We start from the raw sequence: 18,823 nt of genomic DNA, 5'->3' as shown, positions 1-18,823 counted from the left end.
TTTTAAAATAATAAAATATTCAAGGCCAATTTGATCACTGACTATATGTAGGTAAGTTATCTAATGTTTATTGGCCTTATTTACTTAATCTATAAAAGAATTGAAAGTCATTAGGCCCGCTGAGTGATATAATTCCATAAATGCTCAAAATAACATAGAGATATGATATTAATTAAGATCAATACAAGTAGAGTACAAATGTCACAACATATCTTACTTATTTTAAGGATTAGTATTTAAATGTAGGCTATAATGAACCAAGTCATCAAAGTTTCTTTTCATTACTGGTTAAAAACTACATGCAATTAAATTTAATAAATAGTTATTGAGGCACAACTAAGTTCGTGACCTATGGTATGTCAATGATTATACTCACTGGAAACAGAAATCTAATGCTTTCTCTCTAGGCCTCACAGAACGGAAAAATAAGCAAATCATGGAGCAGACTGATGTTGCCATCAATAATTGGGGTTTGAGGCTGCAGGGTAAATTCTACTCTGGAAGACCTAAGACACTGGGTCTTCACTATGCCATAATGTGGTTAGAAACATTTACTGGGTATAAGGTTCACTTACTTTATATATGGCTAAAAGGAATAAATAATGATGTCATTCCACATACTGACCAGTGCTTTTAATAATAACTTCAAAAAGACATTTTAGATATCAGCATATAAATGTATACACTGGGGGGGGGGAGAAGGAAGTACAAATAAGATCAATAAAGTACTAGCTCATTTTTGAAATCTCCAATTAAATGTTTTTTGCCCATCTAAAGGTTACCAGACACCATTTTCATGTCATCCAGTTTATTTTAGCTTATGTATTGCTGATAATCAAAACAGAATTACGGTTTCCTTTCCTAAAATACACAGCATTGTTATTTATTCAGATCCCTACATGCCTCCAAATAAATCTTAACTTTCTCCCTAAGGCGGCTGTCATATACTGTCCAGAGTTTATATTTGGAATATCTGTCCCTTTATCTTGCTCAAGTGGTGCTAGAAAATGTCTGCCTCCAGATATTCTTATTTCATTCACTTAGTTCTGTTTTCTTCATCTGAAAAATGCAATCTGGCTTCTAAAAGGGAATAGATCTCTATTTCTAGTTCTACTGAACTTTTGAGCCAAATCCATTCAAAAATAAAAGCACCCAATCTCTGACATATACTGTATGTGTAAGAAGTCTCTTCTCCTCTCCTTGCCCTAAAGACCCAAGACTTTACATTACAAAGAAGGTGCCAATTTGTAATGGCAGAGTAACTTTCCTCATCTGGGAGTTTCCTTTAACAATGAAATCATAGGTCCAGTTTCTATCTGGCAATCAGTTAGCAAGCAATTATTAAGTACTTATGTGCTATGGTCTAGGGATAAAAGAAAGGTAAAACATCACCAAAGACCTTACATTCTAACAAGGGAATGCAGTACGTGCGTGAGTGCATGCGTGTATGTGTGTGTGTGTATACATATATATATGCACACACACACGTGATATTTACAGTGTGAATGGACTCTTTAATTTTATTCCTCATCCAGTATGATGAAACAGGCTCATTTAAGTTTTACTGACTTTCAAAAATATTGGTAGCTTTTTAAATAGCTATACTTGCAATATGTATTTGGGAAAATAATAAATTTTGAACTACTACATAATAATGTAGAACTATCTTCATATATATATGTTTTTCTGGACATTTTTATTGAGAATTTGAAGAAAACATTCTCAAAACTGCTACAATAGAAATTCTGTATTTAGAAATGTTCACAATGTTATGACAACATGTTTATTTATCATCTTTAGACTACAAACATATCAAAGTCTGTTACCATTATGTGAATTAAATTTTTTTCTGTTACTAACACTGTTGACATAAAAATTTCTTACCTATAAGAGGATTCTTATAAAAATGCTTCATTAAAATATTTTGGGGAGGGGTAGCTAGGTGGTGCAGTGGATAAAGCAATGGTCCTAGAGTCAGGAGAACCTGAGTTCAAATTCAGCATCAGACACATAATACCCAGTAGCTGTGTGACTCTGGGCGAGTCACTTAACCCCAATTGCCTCAACAAAAATATTTAGGGAAAACAAATCAAAATACTGAGCAGAAAAGATAAAGATGAAAAAAAGTAAGGTCACAAATACTCCTAAAGTAGGGCCCTATAAAGAACACACTATTAAAATTGCAAAGGGGGGTATAATTCTATAAAAACTGAGTATTAGGTGTATGAGGATAATTCAAAAATTCACAGACTCTCAGAGTGGAAAACTTTTCCAATTTCAAACCTTTCCAATCATCTTGGAACACTCTCCTCTAGAAAATACTAAACAAGTGGAAGAAAAATAAATTAATGAATCAACTGACAAGCATTTATTAAATTCTTGCTATACATCTGATACCGTATTCAGTAGTAGTAATACAAATATATAAGGTGAAGCAATCTAATTTCTAGAGGCTTAATCTCTAAGAAGCCTAAAAAGAACATCTCTAATCCTCTGACACATGATAGACCTCCAAATACTTGAAGACAGCTATCATGTCCCCCTAAAGCTCCTCATATCCAAGTATAACCATTATTTCATGTGATCTTCAAATATCAAAGCCACCATTTCTGGTCATTCTTTCCTGGACAGTTTCCGTCTTATAAATGTCCTTTGAACTAAAAACTGATTGAAATTCTTCAGATATGGTTTGATCACATCTGGATATTATGATTTCCTTGAAGGCGGAGACTGTCTTTTCTTTGTGATTAGCAGTGACGGGCACAAAGTAGGCACATAAATGCTTACTGACTGAATGATCTCTCTAAGTCCAGGATACAAGGATGACTTAATTTTTCATTTCTTTTTTGGGAAGGGATGGCAAGGTGCTAGGTGAGGATGACATTATTTCACTAATATAAGGAGCCCTACAGTGAAGTAACTATCTCTACTAATAAGCATCTGCAATTTTTGGCAGTTTTAAATGACTAGCTGGAGCACAGAGAAATTAAGTGACTTGCACAAAGTCACACAACCAGTAAGACTTGATTTCAGAAATGAGCCTAGCTATCTATCTGTATGCGATGATGACTCTTATACCTTATACCTTACAATGTCATCTCTCACTTCATAAATCTTAAGATTTCCTTAGCTTTTTTTTTACCTATAGCGGAACTACAGAAAGAAGACATTTCTTCAGCATAAAACAGGTTATGTAATAAAACAGAGCCTCTTTGAACAAAGAACAATCAATCAATGAACATTTATTAAGTTCTGCTAAGTGTCAGGTACTGTGCTAAGTGCTGTTCCTTTCCCAAGAAATATTTTTAGGCTTTCAGTTAAGCTATGGTCAGCATAAAGGATAGTATAATAATTTTATATTCAACCAAGAGAGTATTGCATCTAAATGCAAATTTGGAATTTTTCCATTACATGATACAAAAATTGAAAAATACATAGTCCTTACCTACATATAGCTCACAAACTTAGTGAAGGGAACAATGTTTACCCATAGATAATCTAGTATTAATAAGGTAGGAAGACATTAATGTAAATGAAAAGTCTAGACAAATTCTGATGAGGTTCTAAGGAGGGGAAGATCACTTTCAGTTGAGAGATCAGTGAAGACATCTTGGAAGAGGAGATAGTGAATTGAGCTCAGTGAAGAGTACAGTTTTGACAAGTAGATGGAATCCATTTCAGACACCTTGGATAGGCTAGAGCAGATGGGAAAGGGAAAAAAGTAACTGAGGAAAACCTCACAGCCCAACATAACTGGACTATGGGCTAGAATGGAATAAGGATGAAGAGGAATGCTGGAGTCAGGCTATGGAGATCTTTTAAATGACAAGCTAAGGAAATTTAGGAATAGAGGTATCTTACAGATATCTGAATTTCTACTTCAACCTAAAATATAGATAGATAGATAGATAGATAGATAGATAGATAGATAGATAGATAGATAGATAGATAGGTCAGGTTATTAGAAGTTTAAGGAAACATTCTTTTAGAAGTTTAAGGAAACATGTTTTCTATGGGGCCCCACAGTCATTTTTTTAAATCTCAAATGTGTACCAAAGCACCAGAATATGCATATGTACTTTAAATATTCAGACAAACCAGCATGCCACTCAGATAATAAATTATTCATGTACCTGTGATAGTTAAATAATGTGAGAACACGAGAGTAGAGCAAGTCCAAACTGAAAAAGTCACCAGTATCAGAAAACTGTTTTATGAGAAAATAAAAGCTTAGAATCAGACGTCCAAGATACAAGCAAGACAATGTGGCAAGCAAAAAATAAAATGAATTTAAATTGCTTGTGTTTTGAATTTTGGTCAAAGCCTTACTGAAAAAATGAAGCTATTTATACAAATGTTAGAAGAAGCAATTTGAGGAAACTCTGTTCTTGATATTTAAACTCCATTCCTTATTCAAATGCTCTTTTAAGAGGAAGAACTATGTAGCTCTTACCTCCAGATTGGCTCCAAATATTGCCCTTTCGATACACATACCAACAGTTAGAATACAGAAAAATCTATTATAATTCAAAGCTTGTAAACTTTCATTTTATCCCATTCTTTCCATTCACATTGTTGCCCCACTAGTTGAAGCTGTGATGTTTAAAAATTTTAAGAGGCAAAATTCTGAGTAATTATTTATTTTATTAATTATGATAGCAATATTAACAAAAGGGATCAGTGAGACTCTTGAATGCCAAAGACCTCTCATGGAACCTGCTCAACGCTTACATGTCCTTGGACTAGTGGTTGTTCTTGAGGGTGGCAATCCACTCAGACTGGTTAACAATTGATGAAATAATGAATATTATAATGAGAAGTGGACCTATGCTAATGAGGATCTAGGGAACTGACTTTGATTGTGTCATTTATTTCCAAACCACCCCCAGCCTTGAGCAATTTAATCAAAGAATTTATCCCCACCCAAACCTAAGTAGAAATAAATGGGCAGGAATTCACCTAGGTAAAAGATGACCATCTCTTAGATGGGGTAAATTTTTGGTAGAGGTCATTAATATCCTTCAAAGGATGGGCTTCAAAGAGGAAATAGGACAGGGAAAAGGGCTGCACGTCCTCTATAACTGGTTATGAATTATCATTTCTCTCAAAGTCTACATCAGCTCTTAGTCAAACTATTAAAAGGCCTTCCTAACTAGAAACCAAGCTTCCAAATTCTTCCTTCAATATGGAAATAATATTTTTATGACTGTGTGGAGGTTGAATTAATCTCCAAAGCACTAATCTGTCCATACCATTCATCTGGGCAAGATCCTTCAAGGGTTTTCCATTGCTTTTAGACAAAAAATAAACTTCTCAGTTTGAATTTAAAGGCCCTCATTGTCTAGATATAGCCTATCTTTCCCTTAACAAATTTTAATACCCATCACTTCACTTCATGAACTCTGCTCTCTAGCTACACCAGACAATTTAGTGCTCCCCTGTGCTTTAAAAAGATACCCCACAAGGCTAGAATGCACCTCCTACTGCATTGTACTTCCTTCATGGTTCACCTCATGTGTCATCTCTTGCAGAGAAACTTTTCTCATCTCCTGAGTTGATGGTGCTTTTTTCTTTCTTTGAATTATGTTTATGGTTAATTGTGCAAATGTTGTATTTCCTCCCAACCCCAGTAGAAAGTAAGTTCCTTGAGAACAGGGACTATACTCATTTGAAAGGCTCTCCAGGCTCTCCCTCCTTGCCTCTGTCTCTTGGCTTTCCTGGTTTCCTTCAACACTCAGTTCAGATCCCACATTCTGCAAGAGGCCTTTCTTTCTCTCCTCCACTACTAATGCCCCTCTGAGATACCCTAGATTAATCCCATATATACTTGCATATACTTGTTGACATCTGGTTCTCCCATTAGCATACGGGCTTCTTGATGTCAACAATCGTTACTGCCTTTCTTTGTACCTCCAGTGCTTAATACAATACCTGACCAATAATAAATGTCTATTCATTTAAATACCTGATATCTAGTCTAGCCCATTGTAGGTGCTTAAAAAATGTTTGTTGGCTTGGATTTCCTGTTCTATATTTTCATATAATTCGTTAAACAAGTAAAAATAATAGGTATCTCAAGAGGAAGGTACTGTGCCAACCTGAGGATAAAACATTTAGAACAAATTAAAAATATACTGTGGTCTCTGGTTGCAAAAAGAGTATAACACAATAGGGAGAAATGTGAAGTATGTGGAAATAACCATAATACAAATGAGAATATGTCACTAATTTTATCACCCAATCCCTAACTTCCCTGCTAGCCACTCTTTCTCTTTCCACACTCTAAAGTTTGGCATTCCCCAATGATCTGTCCTTGGTTCCCTAAATACTCATTCTAAGCAATTGTATATACTTCCATGTATGTAACATTACACATGGACGATATTAGGAAAGACATTTCATTTCTATCAGTTTCATTGTCTTCATTTGTAAAATGAGAAGGTAGGACTTAATCAGGTTTTCTCAACTTGGGGGGAAGGGTTATGGACTCCTTTCACTAAGGCTATGGACCACATATTTAAGTTAGAGGTCAAGGAAAAGAGTTGTGTATTTTTTTTCTCATCCAAGTTCAAAAACCCCTCGAAATCTCTCAATGGCCCCTTGACAGTCCATGGACCCCAGTTAAAGAATCCTTGGTCTAAATGCTGGCAGGGACAGTGAGGTGGTGCCTGGGGTTAGGAAGACCTAGGTTCAAAAACTGCCACAGACATTAGCTAGTTGTATGATCTCAGACAAGTTATTTGTCTTATGTTTGCCTCTGTTTCCTCAGCTGTAAAATGAGGAAAATAACAGCACCTAATTCAAAGGGCTGTTGTGAGGATCAACTGAGACCGTATTTGTAAAGCCTTTAGCAGACTGCTTAGCACACAAATATATATTTAGGCAATTGGGGCTAAGTGACTTGTCCAGGGTCACACAGTCAGTAAGTGTCAAGTGTTTGGTCTGAGGCTAGATTTGAACTCAGGTCCTCCTGACTTCAGGGCTGGTGCTCTATCCACTGCGCCACCTAGCTGCCCCAGCACACAAATATTTATTCCCTTTTCTCCTCCTCTCAAGATTTCCTTATATCTTTTTCAACTTATAGCCACACAATGATGAATCTACAATCTTTATCTTTTTTAACTTTTAACTTCTCTCCTGAGCTCTACGTGACCTACGGGCAACTTAAATTCAACATAACGAAATATGAATTTGTCTCATTTTATCTAATAGGTGCCCTGATTTTAACTTCCTGATTTTTATTAAAAGTAAACATCAAGGGTCAAAAATTTAGTAATCTTTCACTTTTCCTTCTCCCCTACTTCCCATATCTAATGACATGTCAAATCAAATTCATTATAATTCCAAAATATCCTTATTAAAAAAACAAAACCAAACATTCCCTACTACAGTCCCTGTGAATCAGGCACTTGTAAGAACTTCCTGCATACATTACTATAACAGCCTAATTTTTGTCTCAGATTCTAGTATGTCTCCTCTGGGAGACAATTCCTGAATACTTCTAACCTCACTCCACAGATCATCAATAACCTTCAGCCCCCAATCCCACTGCACACTAAATAAAATATAACTCTTTTAGCATGGCCTCACAAGATGGTCTGAATTATCTTTCCAGCTTTATTTCCTATTATTCTTTTAAATGCCTCTTATACTTTTGCCATTCTTCATGAATATTCTTCATCATGTGAACATACACTACGTATTCCTACCACTGCATGAACACTTATTCTTAGTCTTGGTTTCTTTACTCAATACTTACCCTTCTAAACCTAGCTCCAAGACAAGATGAAGGAAGTGGTCCTTAAACTTATGCCTTGACCCAAAACAATCCCCACTAACTGGATTTACAGTTAGTCTATAGTTGTGTTAATAAAATATTCATTATAATAACACCTACTCGTTATCCTTTGTAATAATTGTAATGTGCCAGAGATTTATTGTTATTTAATGATTAATAGTCAAACTGACTATGAAACTTTCTGACAACTAAATACCACCATTCACCAGTACAAAAGTTGGTATTTAATCAGATTGAGGGACAAAAGCAGACATGAGAATATAATTGGTCACTCAGCTTACACTCTTTGTGCTTGTGTACTACACCTTCTTCTCACCAAGGTAAAGTGTCTGAACAGATTTGTGGAGCAATATTGCCTCCACAACTTTTTTTTTGTAGCAAGCAGTTACAGAAGTAATAGAATTGAACTTCAATATTTCCCTTGATTTTATTGGTCTGCACTCATGTTATCTGAACATATTTCTGTTTTTTAAAACTAGACACAAGGAGGGGAAAAAAAAAACTGACCTAAGAGAACAATGAACGAGTCAGTCAAATACATGCCTAACTTCTAGGTCATTTTTGAATTGGTCCTAAAGGAATATGCCACTCTAACAGTTTGAGAATTAGGCAAACAGGATTTCTCTGGAAGAAAGCCTATATAAAGAAAAGCCAAATGTTCTCACTATACAGTTAGAACAGCTCTTGATCTTTCATCTGTAAATTATATTTCTATATTACCCAATATCTATTTCAATTCAAATAGATTCTTGTTTACCAGTTTTAATCCAGGTCCAATATGGATGCAGATTTCCTCTAAAATGTCTCCTTTCTGAGCGTTTGAAAAGTATAACATTCAACTATTCTTACAGGACTACTGAAACACTCTGGTAACAAGTGTCTAACAAGTCATTTTTAATTCATTTATTACCTGTGAACAAGAGAAATAGCTGATTAACTCAAATTAGCAGAGAAGTCTAAATTCACCAAAGAGATCAAATAGAAGAAATAGGAAGAGTCAACCATTGCTATTGAGTATGCATACTTTCTTAGCGAAGTATGAGAGCATGAGGGTACAATACACAACTTCAAATGAGTCAACAGAATATAACAGTCAATGCAAAATGAGTTTCTATCTTGGGAATTTTTAAAAATAGGATTCCTGTTCTACTTTTCTTAGGAATTTCTTACTTCAAGTACATTTGCTTTTTTTCTCTAACAGATGACTTCATTATTCACCTCAAATCCATTTGTATGCCATTTGAACGACTGAAAAATATCAACGGATACGATAAGCATTTTGGTTTAACAGATATAAGTGTTAAAAATACATATATATCCCAGTAAGGATGCCAAAGCCAAATCACTCAATGGCATCTATGCAATTCATTAGTGTAGATCATTAAAAATTCTCCTAGCCAAAAAAAAAAACAAAAACAAAAACAAGACAAGAAAAAAAGCTGATGTAAATTCATTTGTCTAGGTGTCCTGGGAAATTTTCATCTGAGGTAAAGGTAAGCACGAATGCTTCTTAATGAACTATGGCCAAAACACACACTAGTAAATGACTATTTCATTTCAATGAAATAGCCCCTTGTACATCCTAGAGAACAAAAGAGTAAACACTAGTAGTACAGGCTTAACAAACTTAGCTTACCTGGAGCTTCTTTTCCATTATCTTCTCCTGGAGCACTTTAAGGCACTTAGTAAAATCAGTGTAGTCTTGATCAGGAGTTGAGACAAGTTCACATCCCTAAACATTAGAAATGATGGAGAAAGAAATAGGGTTGGTGATGCTTCATCTTCATTAACAAGGTAAAGTGTAATAAGAACAAGACAATGATAACACTGTTTTACCTTACAATGCTAGCACTGTTCAGCAGCAACATCACTGTTTTCAGTGCTCTTACAACCGACTATGATTTGTTATGATAATGACAATTTATTCCCAAAGGTATAGGCTATAACAATAGTCTTTACAAATGGCTGAAGCAGTAACACAGATGATTACGGCTTAATATTAATAATGTGGAATTAATATTTCGATTTAGAGAAGAAAATGTAAAACCGCTTGGTATATTTGCCAAGGAAATGTCAAATGTGATCATAAAGAGTGAGATACAGAGGCAGCTAGGTGGTGCAGTGAATAGAGAACCGACCCTGAAGTCAGGAGGACCTGAGTTCAAATCCAGCCTCAGACTAAACACTTGACACTAGCTGTATGACCCTGGGCAAGTCACTTAACCCCAATTGCTTAAAAAAAAATAATAATTGGCAACAACAACGATAATATTTAGAAAAATTATTTGAGGATGGTAAAACTCACTCAAAAATAGCAAAGAAACTTTCAACAGAAACTTCAAAGGCTTTTATAAATATTTTTTGGAAAATTCATTACACATGAATAAAAGAACTAAGGTACTAAGTGATGGAGATTTTCCCAAGATTCCCCAGTAAACAGCCGAATTCAGTGAAATATCAGACTACCCTCCCATTTAAACTTGTGATGAAAATCTTTTACTTCATTCTTTTTTCTGTCTAAAAAAACTGAATTAATATTTAAGCCTGTATATTTTTCATGTCTTTGGGCATAACTGCTCTAAATGAAGTCCTTATGGTTTTGTCAATTTCATGCACATCGAAACATCTTCTTATTGCCAAATGTCATAATATATTTTGTAATATATCCTGGGATATATATGTGTTTATATGTGTGCATTCATGCATATGTATACATATTTCCAAATATAGATACAAAAAAGTAATGCCACCTAGTTAGCTGCAGTGAACTCAGATACATTATTATGTTTAAATGATATCTTCTAATGCCACGTCCATCATAGAGGCACTGAGTACAATGGGAGTTCAGATTTTTAATTCAGAACTAAAACAATCTATAGTTTCAACTAAAGAGCTGAGTAAGGCAAAGTTAAATATACCTACCATATAAAGTTGCCATTCAAAGAGTTTTCAAGGACAAAAAAAAAATCCATATGGCTTCTTAAATTACAATAAGAACTCTCCAAGCTAGATTTAGAGGTTCCTGTACCCCTTCAAGGTCTTTTTAAAGGTTTCTAGCTAAAATTCTGGCTTACTCATTTATTATTCTGTCCTATACTGTAGTGACCAATAAGAAAATTAATTACTACTCATTCAAAAAATATATTATGCTCTAAAAGTACTATATGCCACCTTTAAAGGACTGTCAATTTCCTCTCTCCAGCTGTCAACACTCTCTCTCTCTCACACATACACATACACACTCTCCCTTCTCAGCTCTAAGTGGACTTTGAATTTACTGTCACCATCAAGGTAGGGAAGACAAAAACCTACTAAATACTGTGCTCATGCTGATATTCCTACAAGGAAGAGAAGAGCACTGGACAGTGAACCATCTGAACAAAGAATGCTATACCCAACTCACAGATAATGGAAGCTCAGTTCTCATAGTAAAGACATAAAGCAATAGAATGGTGACTATATCCTTTAAACATTGATAGATGAGATAAAAGCAATAAACCAAACAATAACAAAACTTTTAGCAAATGTAAAAAGCAGTATGATATGATTCAAAATCTCATCAGTGAAACTACCAATATTTTACAAAAAGGCATCTAAATTGGATAGGTGGAAGTCAATTGGAAGCATGAGGATACCTTTGAAGAATTATCATTGCTCTGCCCTACTGTGCAAGGAAAACCAACCAAAGACCACAAATAAATAATGAGGAGACCAATCTCTATTATGTCTACTACTATGTAGTTACTTTTTAAATTTTTATTCTTGTTCAAAACTGAGATTTCAAAGTCCCTCCATTGATAAAGATTAGGAACATCTCTACATTTTATAATCTTTGGAGTACTGTTTGGAGACACTGGGAAGTTGAGACTTGCCCATCATATCTTTATCAGAGGCTATACTTAAAGCTAGGTATTCTTGACATCAAAGCAAGCCCAAAAGCCCTTTCTCAAAATGACTCTCATCATACCTTATGTAAATTTACCTAGGTATAGATTACAGACAATTCTCAAGAGGGGGTCTTAATTGTGTATTCACAACCAGGGTGGGAGGAGAAGAGAGCCGGGCAGTGATGGAACACTTTGGCAATCTGGAGGAACCTACCGGTTCCTTCTCAGAACAGTATTTTTTTAACTGAAGAAAATTTTTAAAAAGAATCTGTGATTCCAAAAGAAATAAATTATATTAAATAAATTTGGAAGTTATACATACTTTTTAAGTTCATGGACCCCAGTTTACAAGTCCTTTCTCTAAGACCATCTGTTACACACCAGCGACTGATTCAAATCAGTAGAAGGAGACATTACATCAGAATAACCCCACAACCCCAGACAAGTCTGTAGAGAAAGCAACTTAGTTTCAGACACCTCTTTCCTTGCTCTTCTGGACCTTTTCTCCTGTCACAGTAGAGCTAAACTATTTATACTTTTCCCCTTTGCCAGCCACTAATCTCATGCCTTCCTACAAGATATGTGCTTATAAAAACTTACCAGCACTGTAGGTTTTTATGAAGGTTCTCATTCATACTCAGGTGAAAATATCTGATCAGAATATTGGTATTTTAGCTGGGGGCAAAACCTTCAAATAAAACAATGACTCTTGCCATGGGTTTTCACCCTTCAGCAAACTGAGCTGATGGGAAAAGTATTTTTCCAGCAAGAAGCCTACACTATACTATACCACGTACACTTTGTTATCTCACCTAAAAGTTATGGCTAGCCTTGCCTGAAAGAAAACAATACTCAGCAGAAGCAGAACAGGGTTACAGAGCTGAATTTAACCTTCCACATCTCATCCTCATCTCCTGAATTTGGTGCATTATGTTGCCCCTCCAAGTCCATGTTACTGAGCAAACTCCCACACAAGTTTAATTGCTTGTTTTGCCTGTGCCTCACAATCTCCTTGAGCTAGAGGCTTTGAATTGGGATGCAAAGCACTGCAGGAACATACAGTAACAAATTCTGTTGGAGAAAGGAAAGCAAAGCCTTAAATTCAAACTCTGAATGAGCAGGAAGGCTGAAAAGTCTGTTTGGGAAGGTCAGAATCAAAAGAAAGTACTTTCAGCTACAGTGGGTCTTAAAACACTATATAATGGTCCAAAATACAGGTTTATATTAATTATTAGTATTAAGGAAATGACAAAATCACAATATCATTAAAAATCAGATAAAGAAAAACAAGTCCTATCTCCAACACTGCAAACAGAATATCACTTTGCCATACTTAGGAGTGAGCTTTCCTATGACATAAGGACAATATCAATAGCTGAGGCAAATTCAGAGAAAATTTGATTATAGGTCTACTTCTGTCTAATAAAACATAAAAGCAGACATACACCCATGAAATGAGTTCAGCAAACTACACTATCAATCCATAGGGGTGGGACTGGGGTTAAGACTTATTGACCTATTTCCCTGTTTCTGACCTTAAACTAAATCTCTGAAGATTGGTTCTGGATCTGACCTTTAGCTAACCCTCTACGGATTTGTTTTGATCCAGTTTCACATTATTTCCATTCAAGAGTGTGCTTCCACCTTTGGCCCTTGGCTCTATAACCTATATGCTAGGTACAGACCTTATATCTTACTCAAGACAGTCTTGAATATGCCAAAGCATAGGGAACAAGCCTTACCACAGAAACCACTCAACCATGCCTTGTGAGAACAACGCATACTGTTTGAGATGAAAGAAAACAATGGAACATCACTTCTATGCAGACAGCAGGTGTTTGGAATACATAACAATGTATAAGAAAGTAAGAAGGTACCAATGCCGCTAACTAAACACATCTAAAAATGAACCCAGTGGGACAATTGACCCTCAAAGCAGAAATGCTGAGTTTGAATCATTTTTCTCTGCTCTTTAGGGTCATCCACATCACTGCTCTGAGGTTCAGTTTACTTATTTGTCCTATGAGGACGTGGAGCAAATCCTAAAGTACCTTTTCAGCTTTAAACCTACAATATTCTGATATGATCTCCCTTACCTTACTACCTCACCCAAATACAACTCCTCCTCCGGACTTTCCTGTTAGGACCAAAGCATTTTGAAAGCTCTTGGCATATGCAAACCTCATACACAAGCTTCACCACATTACTGAAGGCAAGACCATCACAGAAAAGGCCATTGGATTCCCTAATCCACACAATGCACAGTGGCACCTGGAGCAGATTAACCAAAGTCACTCAGAAACCAGATGTACATACAGGACTAATTAGGCAAGTGTACCAGCCTCTGATAAATCCAATCCCCACCACCATGACAGACAGAAGCTGAGACATAAAATATATTAAAACATATGCACACCTCCACACAACATAAAATGCTAGAGCTTATCAAATCTGACAGAAGCTGAAAAGGCCTGTACCACTGAATCCTAGATTTCAACCACTTCTTCCTCCTTTTTCCCCCTTCTCTACTTCTTGAAATGTTGTTTTACAAGTCAGCATGTGGCTGCAGCTTGGTGAAAGCATTCTGAGACTTTCCCTATCTGGTGCTTGTCATTATGGAAACAGAAATTTAAATTACCCAGCTATAATGAAGAGTCCCCCTCTGTGAATAAACTACTTTGCTGAGCTAGAGATGTTTTTTTAAAAATGCCATTTTTATTAATCTTGTTTTATGCTATATCTGTAAGTAAATGGACTTGGAGCTATCATACAATTGTCACATACAGGTGGAGTGTAAAGTGATATTCCACAGGGTCCTCGTGGCATAAACCAGGCAAAATCCCTGCTTGAAAGAAGAGAAGTGCCAGTAGTAGTAGTAGTAGTAGTAGTAGTAGTAGTAGTAGTAGTAGTAGTAGTGACGAATAATCTGAAGAGGAGAAGAAAGGTAAGTGGGGTCAAGTCGCAGTTATTCCACATTTGTGGACCTGCCTGTCCTATAAGATGCACCAATTTTCAACAGGAGCCACATCAGGTTCTTTAAATTGCATGGATGAAGTTACAATTAGGCTTACATACTACACCCCACCCCCTACCCAAAGACTATGTCCAAAGGACTTCATTCTTTTTAGCTCAGGAACTCTCTCCTTGTGGTCCCTACTGTTCCTGATTAGTGAATGCTTTCCTGCAGGCTACTAAATTTAGGTTCAATCTAGAAAGACTTCATTTCCTACCTGCGATTTTCTCAGAAGGAATCTTGCCAACTTCCAATCCATTACCGCCTTTTGGGTTCATTCCTATAATCAAATCAATACTTAACTTGCTGGGAGAAAGGGAGGCCCACGACTCCACGTAATTTCCTAAAACAAACTACTCTCCCTGGCAACTTCTCTCCTATATATGCTGTCTCCTTCAATCAAAAAGTCAGTTCCAAGAATTGTCTTCACTTTTTTATTTGTGTACTAATCCCTTACCATGATGCTTGGTTACCTGACACACAGTAAATTTTTAGAAATTTTCATTTTGTTCACTCATGATCACCTAGTACAATCCTTTTATTTTAGAAATGAGCAAACTGAGGCCCAGAAATGTTAATTCACTTGCCCAAGGCCACACAGATACTAAGTAGCAGTTAGGATTCAGACCCAGAGGGAGTGTATTACAGACGAAAGTTCAGGAGAACAGAACTAGATCATTTTATCTGTGTGACCTTGGACAAGTAACTTGACTTCTTAGTGCCTCAGTTTCCTCATTTATAAAACAAGGGATTTAGACAAGATCAACTCTGAAGTCCCTTCCAGCTTTAAATCCATGAAACCATGGCTCCAAATCCCAGCTTTTATGATTTTCCATATTATCTCTGCCATCAAATGAAAAAAAGGTATATAAACCATAATGTGACTCTTCCAAATGTTTTATGCTAAGTATCTAATTTTATACTCACTTTCCTTCCCTGAAAGGTTGTTGAAGCAGAGCCAAGATAGTGGAGTACAGGACAAGACCCAGCTGAATTCTCCCAATATTCCCCTCCAAACAAGTTTAAATTAACAACTCAAATAAAATTTTGAAGCGACAGAGGCAACAAGAGGTCAGAGGGAGCCATTTATCCAGGGTATCACAGAAGGAAAGATTTATAACACTAGGGTGGGTACACTGGAGGTGACCAGGACAAGACAAGCAGCAGCTTCAGGAGCTCTCAGCCCAGATATGGTAAGAAGTCAGAAAGGTGGTAATTGGTCAGAAAGACACTATAGGAGAAACTCTGCCGGCACTGGGTGCAGATGGTGCTGACTAGAAAATTTATTGTCTGTAAGCAGTTCCGGGTCACAGTTCCAGGGTGGTGATGAGAGATCAGTCAAAAGGGGGCAGGAGTCCTGGTCACATTTTCAGGACCAAGAGGATGCCTAGCACTTACGGCAGCAGGAGAGAAAGGGATGTGGCCAAGAACCAGGGCCAAGAAGAAGGCTAGTTCTTGTAGGTGCAGGGTCACAGGGGACCTGGTTACAGGGCTAAGAGTACTCTGCTTGTGGTTATAGGAGAACAGGGGCCCTTCTTGGGTGAAGCCTAGAGAGCAGACCTCTCTGAATCACAACACCCTAATAGCACCAAAAACTTTCAGACTCTCTGAACTAGCTCTGAAAACAGCAGCTAATAACTCCCTGAAACATCATGAAACAATAAAAGAAAGCCATAAGAATGGGGGGGGGGGAGAGAGAGAGAGAGAGAGAGAAGAGAGAGAGAGAGAGAGAGAGAGAGAGAGAGAGAGAGAGAGAGAAGTAAATGTGAAATATCTCACTGGAAAAAAAACTGACCTGGAAAATAAATCAAGGAGAGATAACTTAAGAATTATTGGACAACCTGAAAAACCACAGAACCTTAATATATTTTTTTAAAAATGATATTTCAAGAAATTATAAAGGAAAACTGCCCTGATATCCTAGAACCAGAGAGTAAAATAGAAACTGAAAGAACAGGAGAGTATATAATAAAGTGTTAATTATATGATACAAGCTCCTCAGCATCTTAAATCTCATGGTTTTTAGGAAAGTATTGTATGGTAGGTCAAGGGGCCTGGGTTCAAGACCTGGCCTTCTCACTAATTTGTTGAGTCACTAATTTGTAGGGCCTCTGGTTCTACTTCTATAAAGTGAAGGGGGTTTGCACTTAGTTTTCAATGAACTTTAATGGTCTTCAATGATCTCTAAGCAGAAATTGGTGGGCTTGGAATCAGGAAAGGCTCGATTCAAAACTCTGAAACTAACTAGTTGTGTGGCCAGGGGGAAGTGATTTAACTTCTCCCAACTTCTCTTTGCTAATCTAATACCTGTGATATCTGATTTTTAAGAGAATCAAGTGAGATAATGTAAAGCTAAAAGTCCTACAAAAATTTCAGATATTATTCTAAGTTCTAACATTTGAGTTCCTCTACAGTAGAGTTAAGGGATAGAGAGACCGCTGAATAGCTCTATTATAGAAGGATTCAATAACACAAATTTTCCAAAGATAACCTCTTCTCTCAATCCCCATTTATCATGACAGCCACCAAAGAGGAAATTGACCCCAACTTTCTAAGCTCTAGGAGCCAGTAATAATCCACAGATTATAAAAAACAGAAACCAAGGGAAACATTTAAATATGAAAAACAAACAGGTATATGAAGAAGTCACAAGCTCCAGGGAGAAAAAGGAACAGGATTTTGTAGGTCAGAGAGGGGAAAGATGTTCTCCAGCCTTCATGTAGACTTGATTACTATAAAGCATTTATTCATCCAAGAAGTCAGTATTAAACTATACAATGTCCAATGCAATATGCTAGAAGATTAAACATGCCAGACAAAATTCTCTACCAGGGAGGAGCAGGGTAGGGGAAATATGGGGGAGGTAGAGAATGAGGGGAAACATGTACACTAAGAAGCACAACCTAGTAAGTAAAAATTCATTTCCAGAATGCTAGGGAATTAGCAACTCGAGCAATCAGGTTAGGTAAGCTTTATGTAAATTGCAAAATGAAAGAATCTAACAATTCTAAGACTCTGAATCACATGAGCAGAGTAATCCAAGCATAGGGACATAACAGCACTGACAAAAACACGGAGGAAGATAGAATATAGTACAGAATAGCAAGTGGGGTTCACTGAGCTACAATATTGAACTTAAGAAAGGAATTAATGTTCAGTAAATCAGGATGTGTAGATTGGAGAAGAACATTAAAGACTTTAAATGCCAAATATGAGATTGTAATTCATCATAGAGTTTCTTGAGTAAGGAAATGGCATAGTTAGACCTGTGAGATTAGACCTACTGCAAGTCTTCAGTCCTCTGATATCAAAGGTAAACCACAGGTTTTGCCATTCTATCTGCTCGAGTGCCCATAGAATTTCAAAACTGAAAAGAAACTTAAGAAATCACATAATCCTGGGTGGAACATGAACTACTGAAGGAAAATGAAGAGTTACCTGGAAGTAGGGATGCAAGAAAGCTTCAATAATAGGAAAACAATCAATATAATTTATCATAATAAAAAAGCAAAAAATTCAAAATCCTATGATTATCTCAATGGATGAAAAAAAATCCTTTGACAAAGTATAACATTCATTTACTCTAAACAATGTACAAAGTGTATCACTAGGTCAAGCCATTATTAAAAAAAAAATGACAGGGGCAGCTAGGAGGTGCAGTGAATAGAGCACTGGCCCTGAAGTCAGGAGGACCTGAGTTCAAATCTGGCCTTAGACCAAACACTTGATACTAGCTGTGTAACCCTGGGCACATCAATTAACCCCAATTGACAAAAAAAAAAAAAAAGAAAAAGAAAAAAGAAAAAAAGAAATGACAATACTACCAAAATTCATCTACACTTTTAGTGCTATACCAATCAAACTGAAACAAAGATACTTTACAAGGCTTGATAAAATAATAATGGAATTGATTTGGAAATACAAAACATGTGGACTATTAAGGAAAATGATTAAAAGAAATAAAGATGAAAAGGAAATAACACATCTAGACATCAAACTATATTAATAAAACAAATTTAAAATTCAGTAGTGAATACTTTCTTTTGAGAACTTTTTGTTCATCTCTTTTTACTATTTATCTATTAGGCAATGGCTATTAGTCACACAAATTTATTTATATATGTA

At 36.2% G+C, this 18,823-nt stretch overlaps 1 protein-coding gene across 4 annotated transcripts in view; it reads right to left on the bottom strand.

The window, feature by feature from the left end:
- The window catches only part of TPK1 (thiamin pyrophosphokinase 1), a 475,657-nt gene that overhangs the window by 207,965 nt on the left and 248,869 nt on the right, over positions 1-18,823 (bottom strand). For all 4 annotated transcript variants that reach the window (XM_020998083.2, XM_020998084.2, XM_020998085.2 and 1 more), the window contains one exon: positions 9,435-9,530. In XM_020998083.2, coding sequence (XP_020853742.1) covers positions 9,435-9,530 — 96 coding nt within the window. The remainder of the gene's footprint in view (positions 1-9,434; positions 9,531-18,823) is intronic.

This window comes from Phascolarctos cinereus, unplaced genomic scaffold (assembly GCF_003287225.1).
Source record: "Phascolarctos cinereus isolate Bilbo 61053 unplaced genomic scaffold, phaCin_HiC Scaffold_1;HRSCAF=81, whole genome shotgun sequence".
Lineage (NCBI taxonomy): Eukaryota > Metazoa > Chordata > Mammalia > Diprotodontia > Phascolarctidae > Phascolarctos > Phascolarctos cinereus.
Note: the sequence above shows the minus strand (reverse complement) of the source record. Positions and strands in the feature narration are given on the sequence as shown.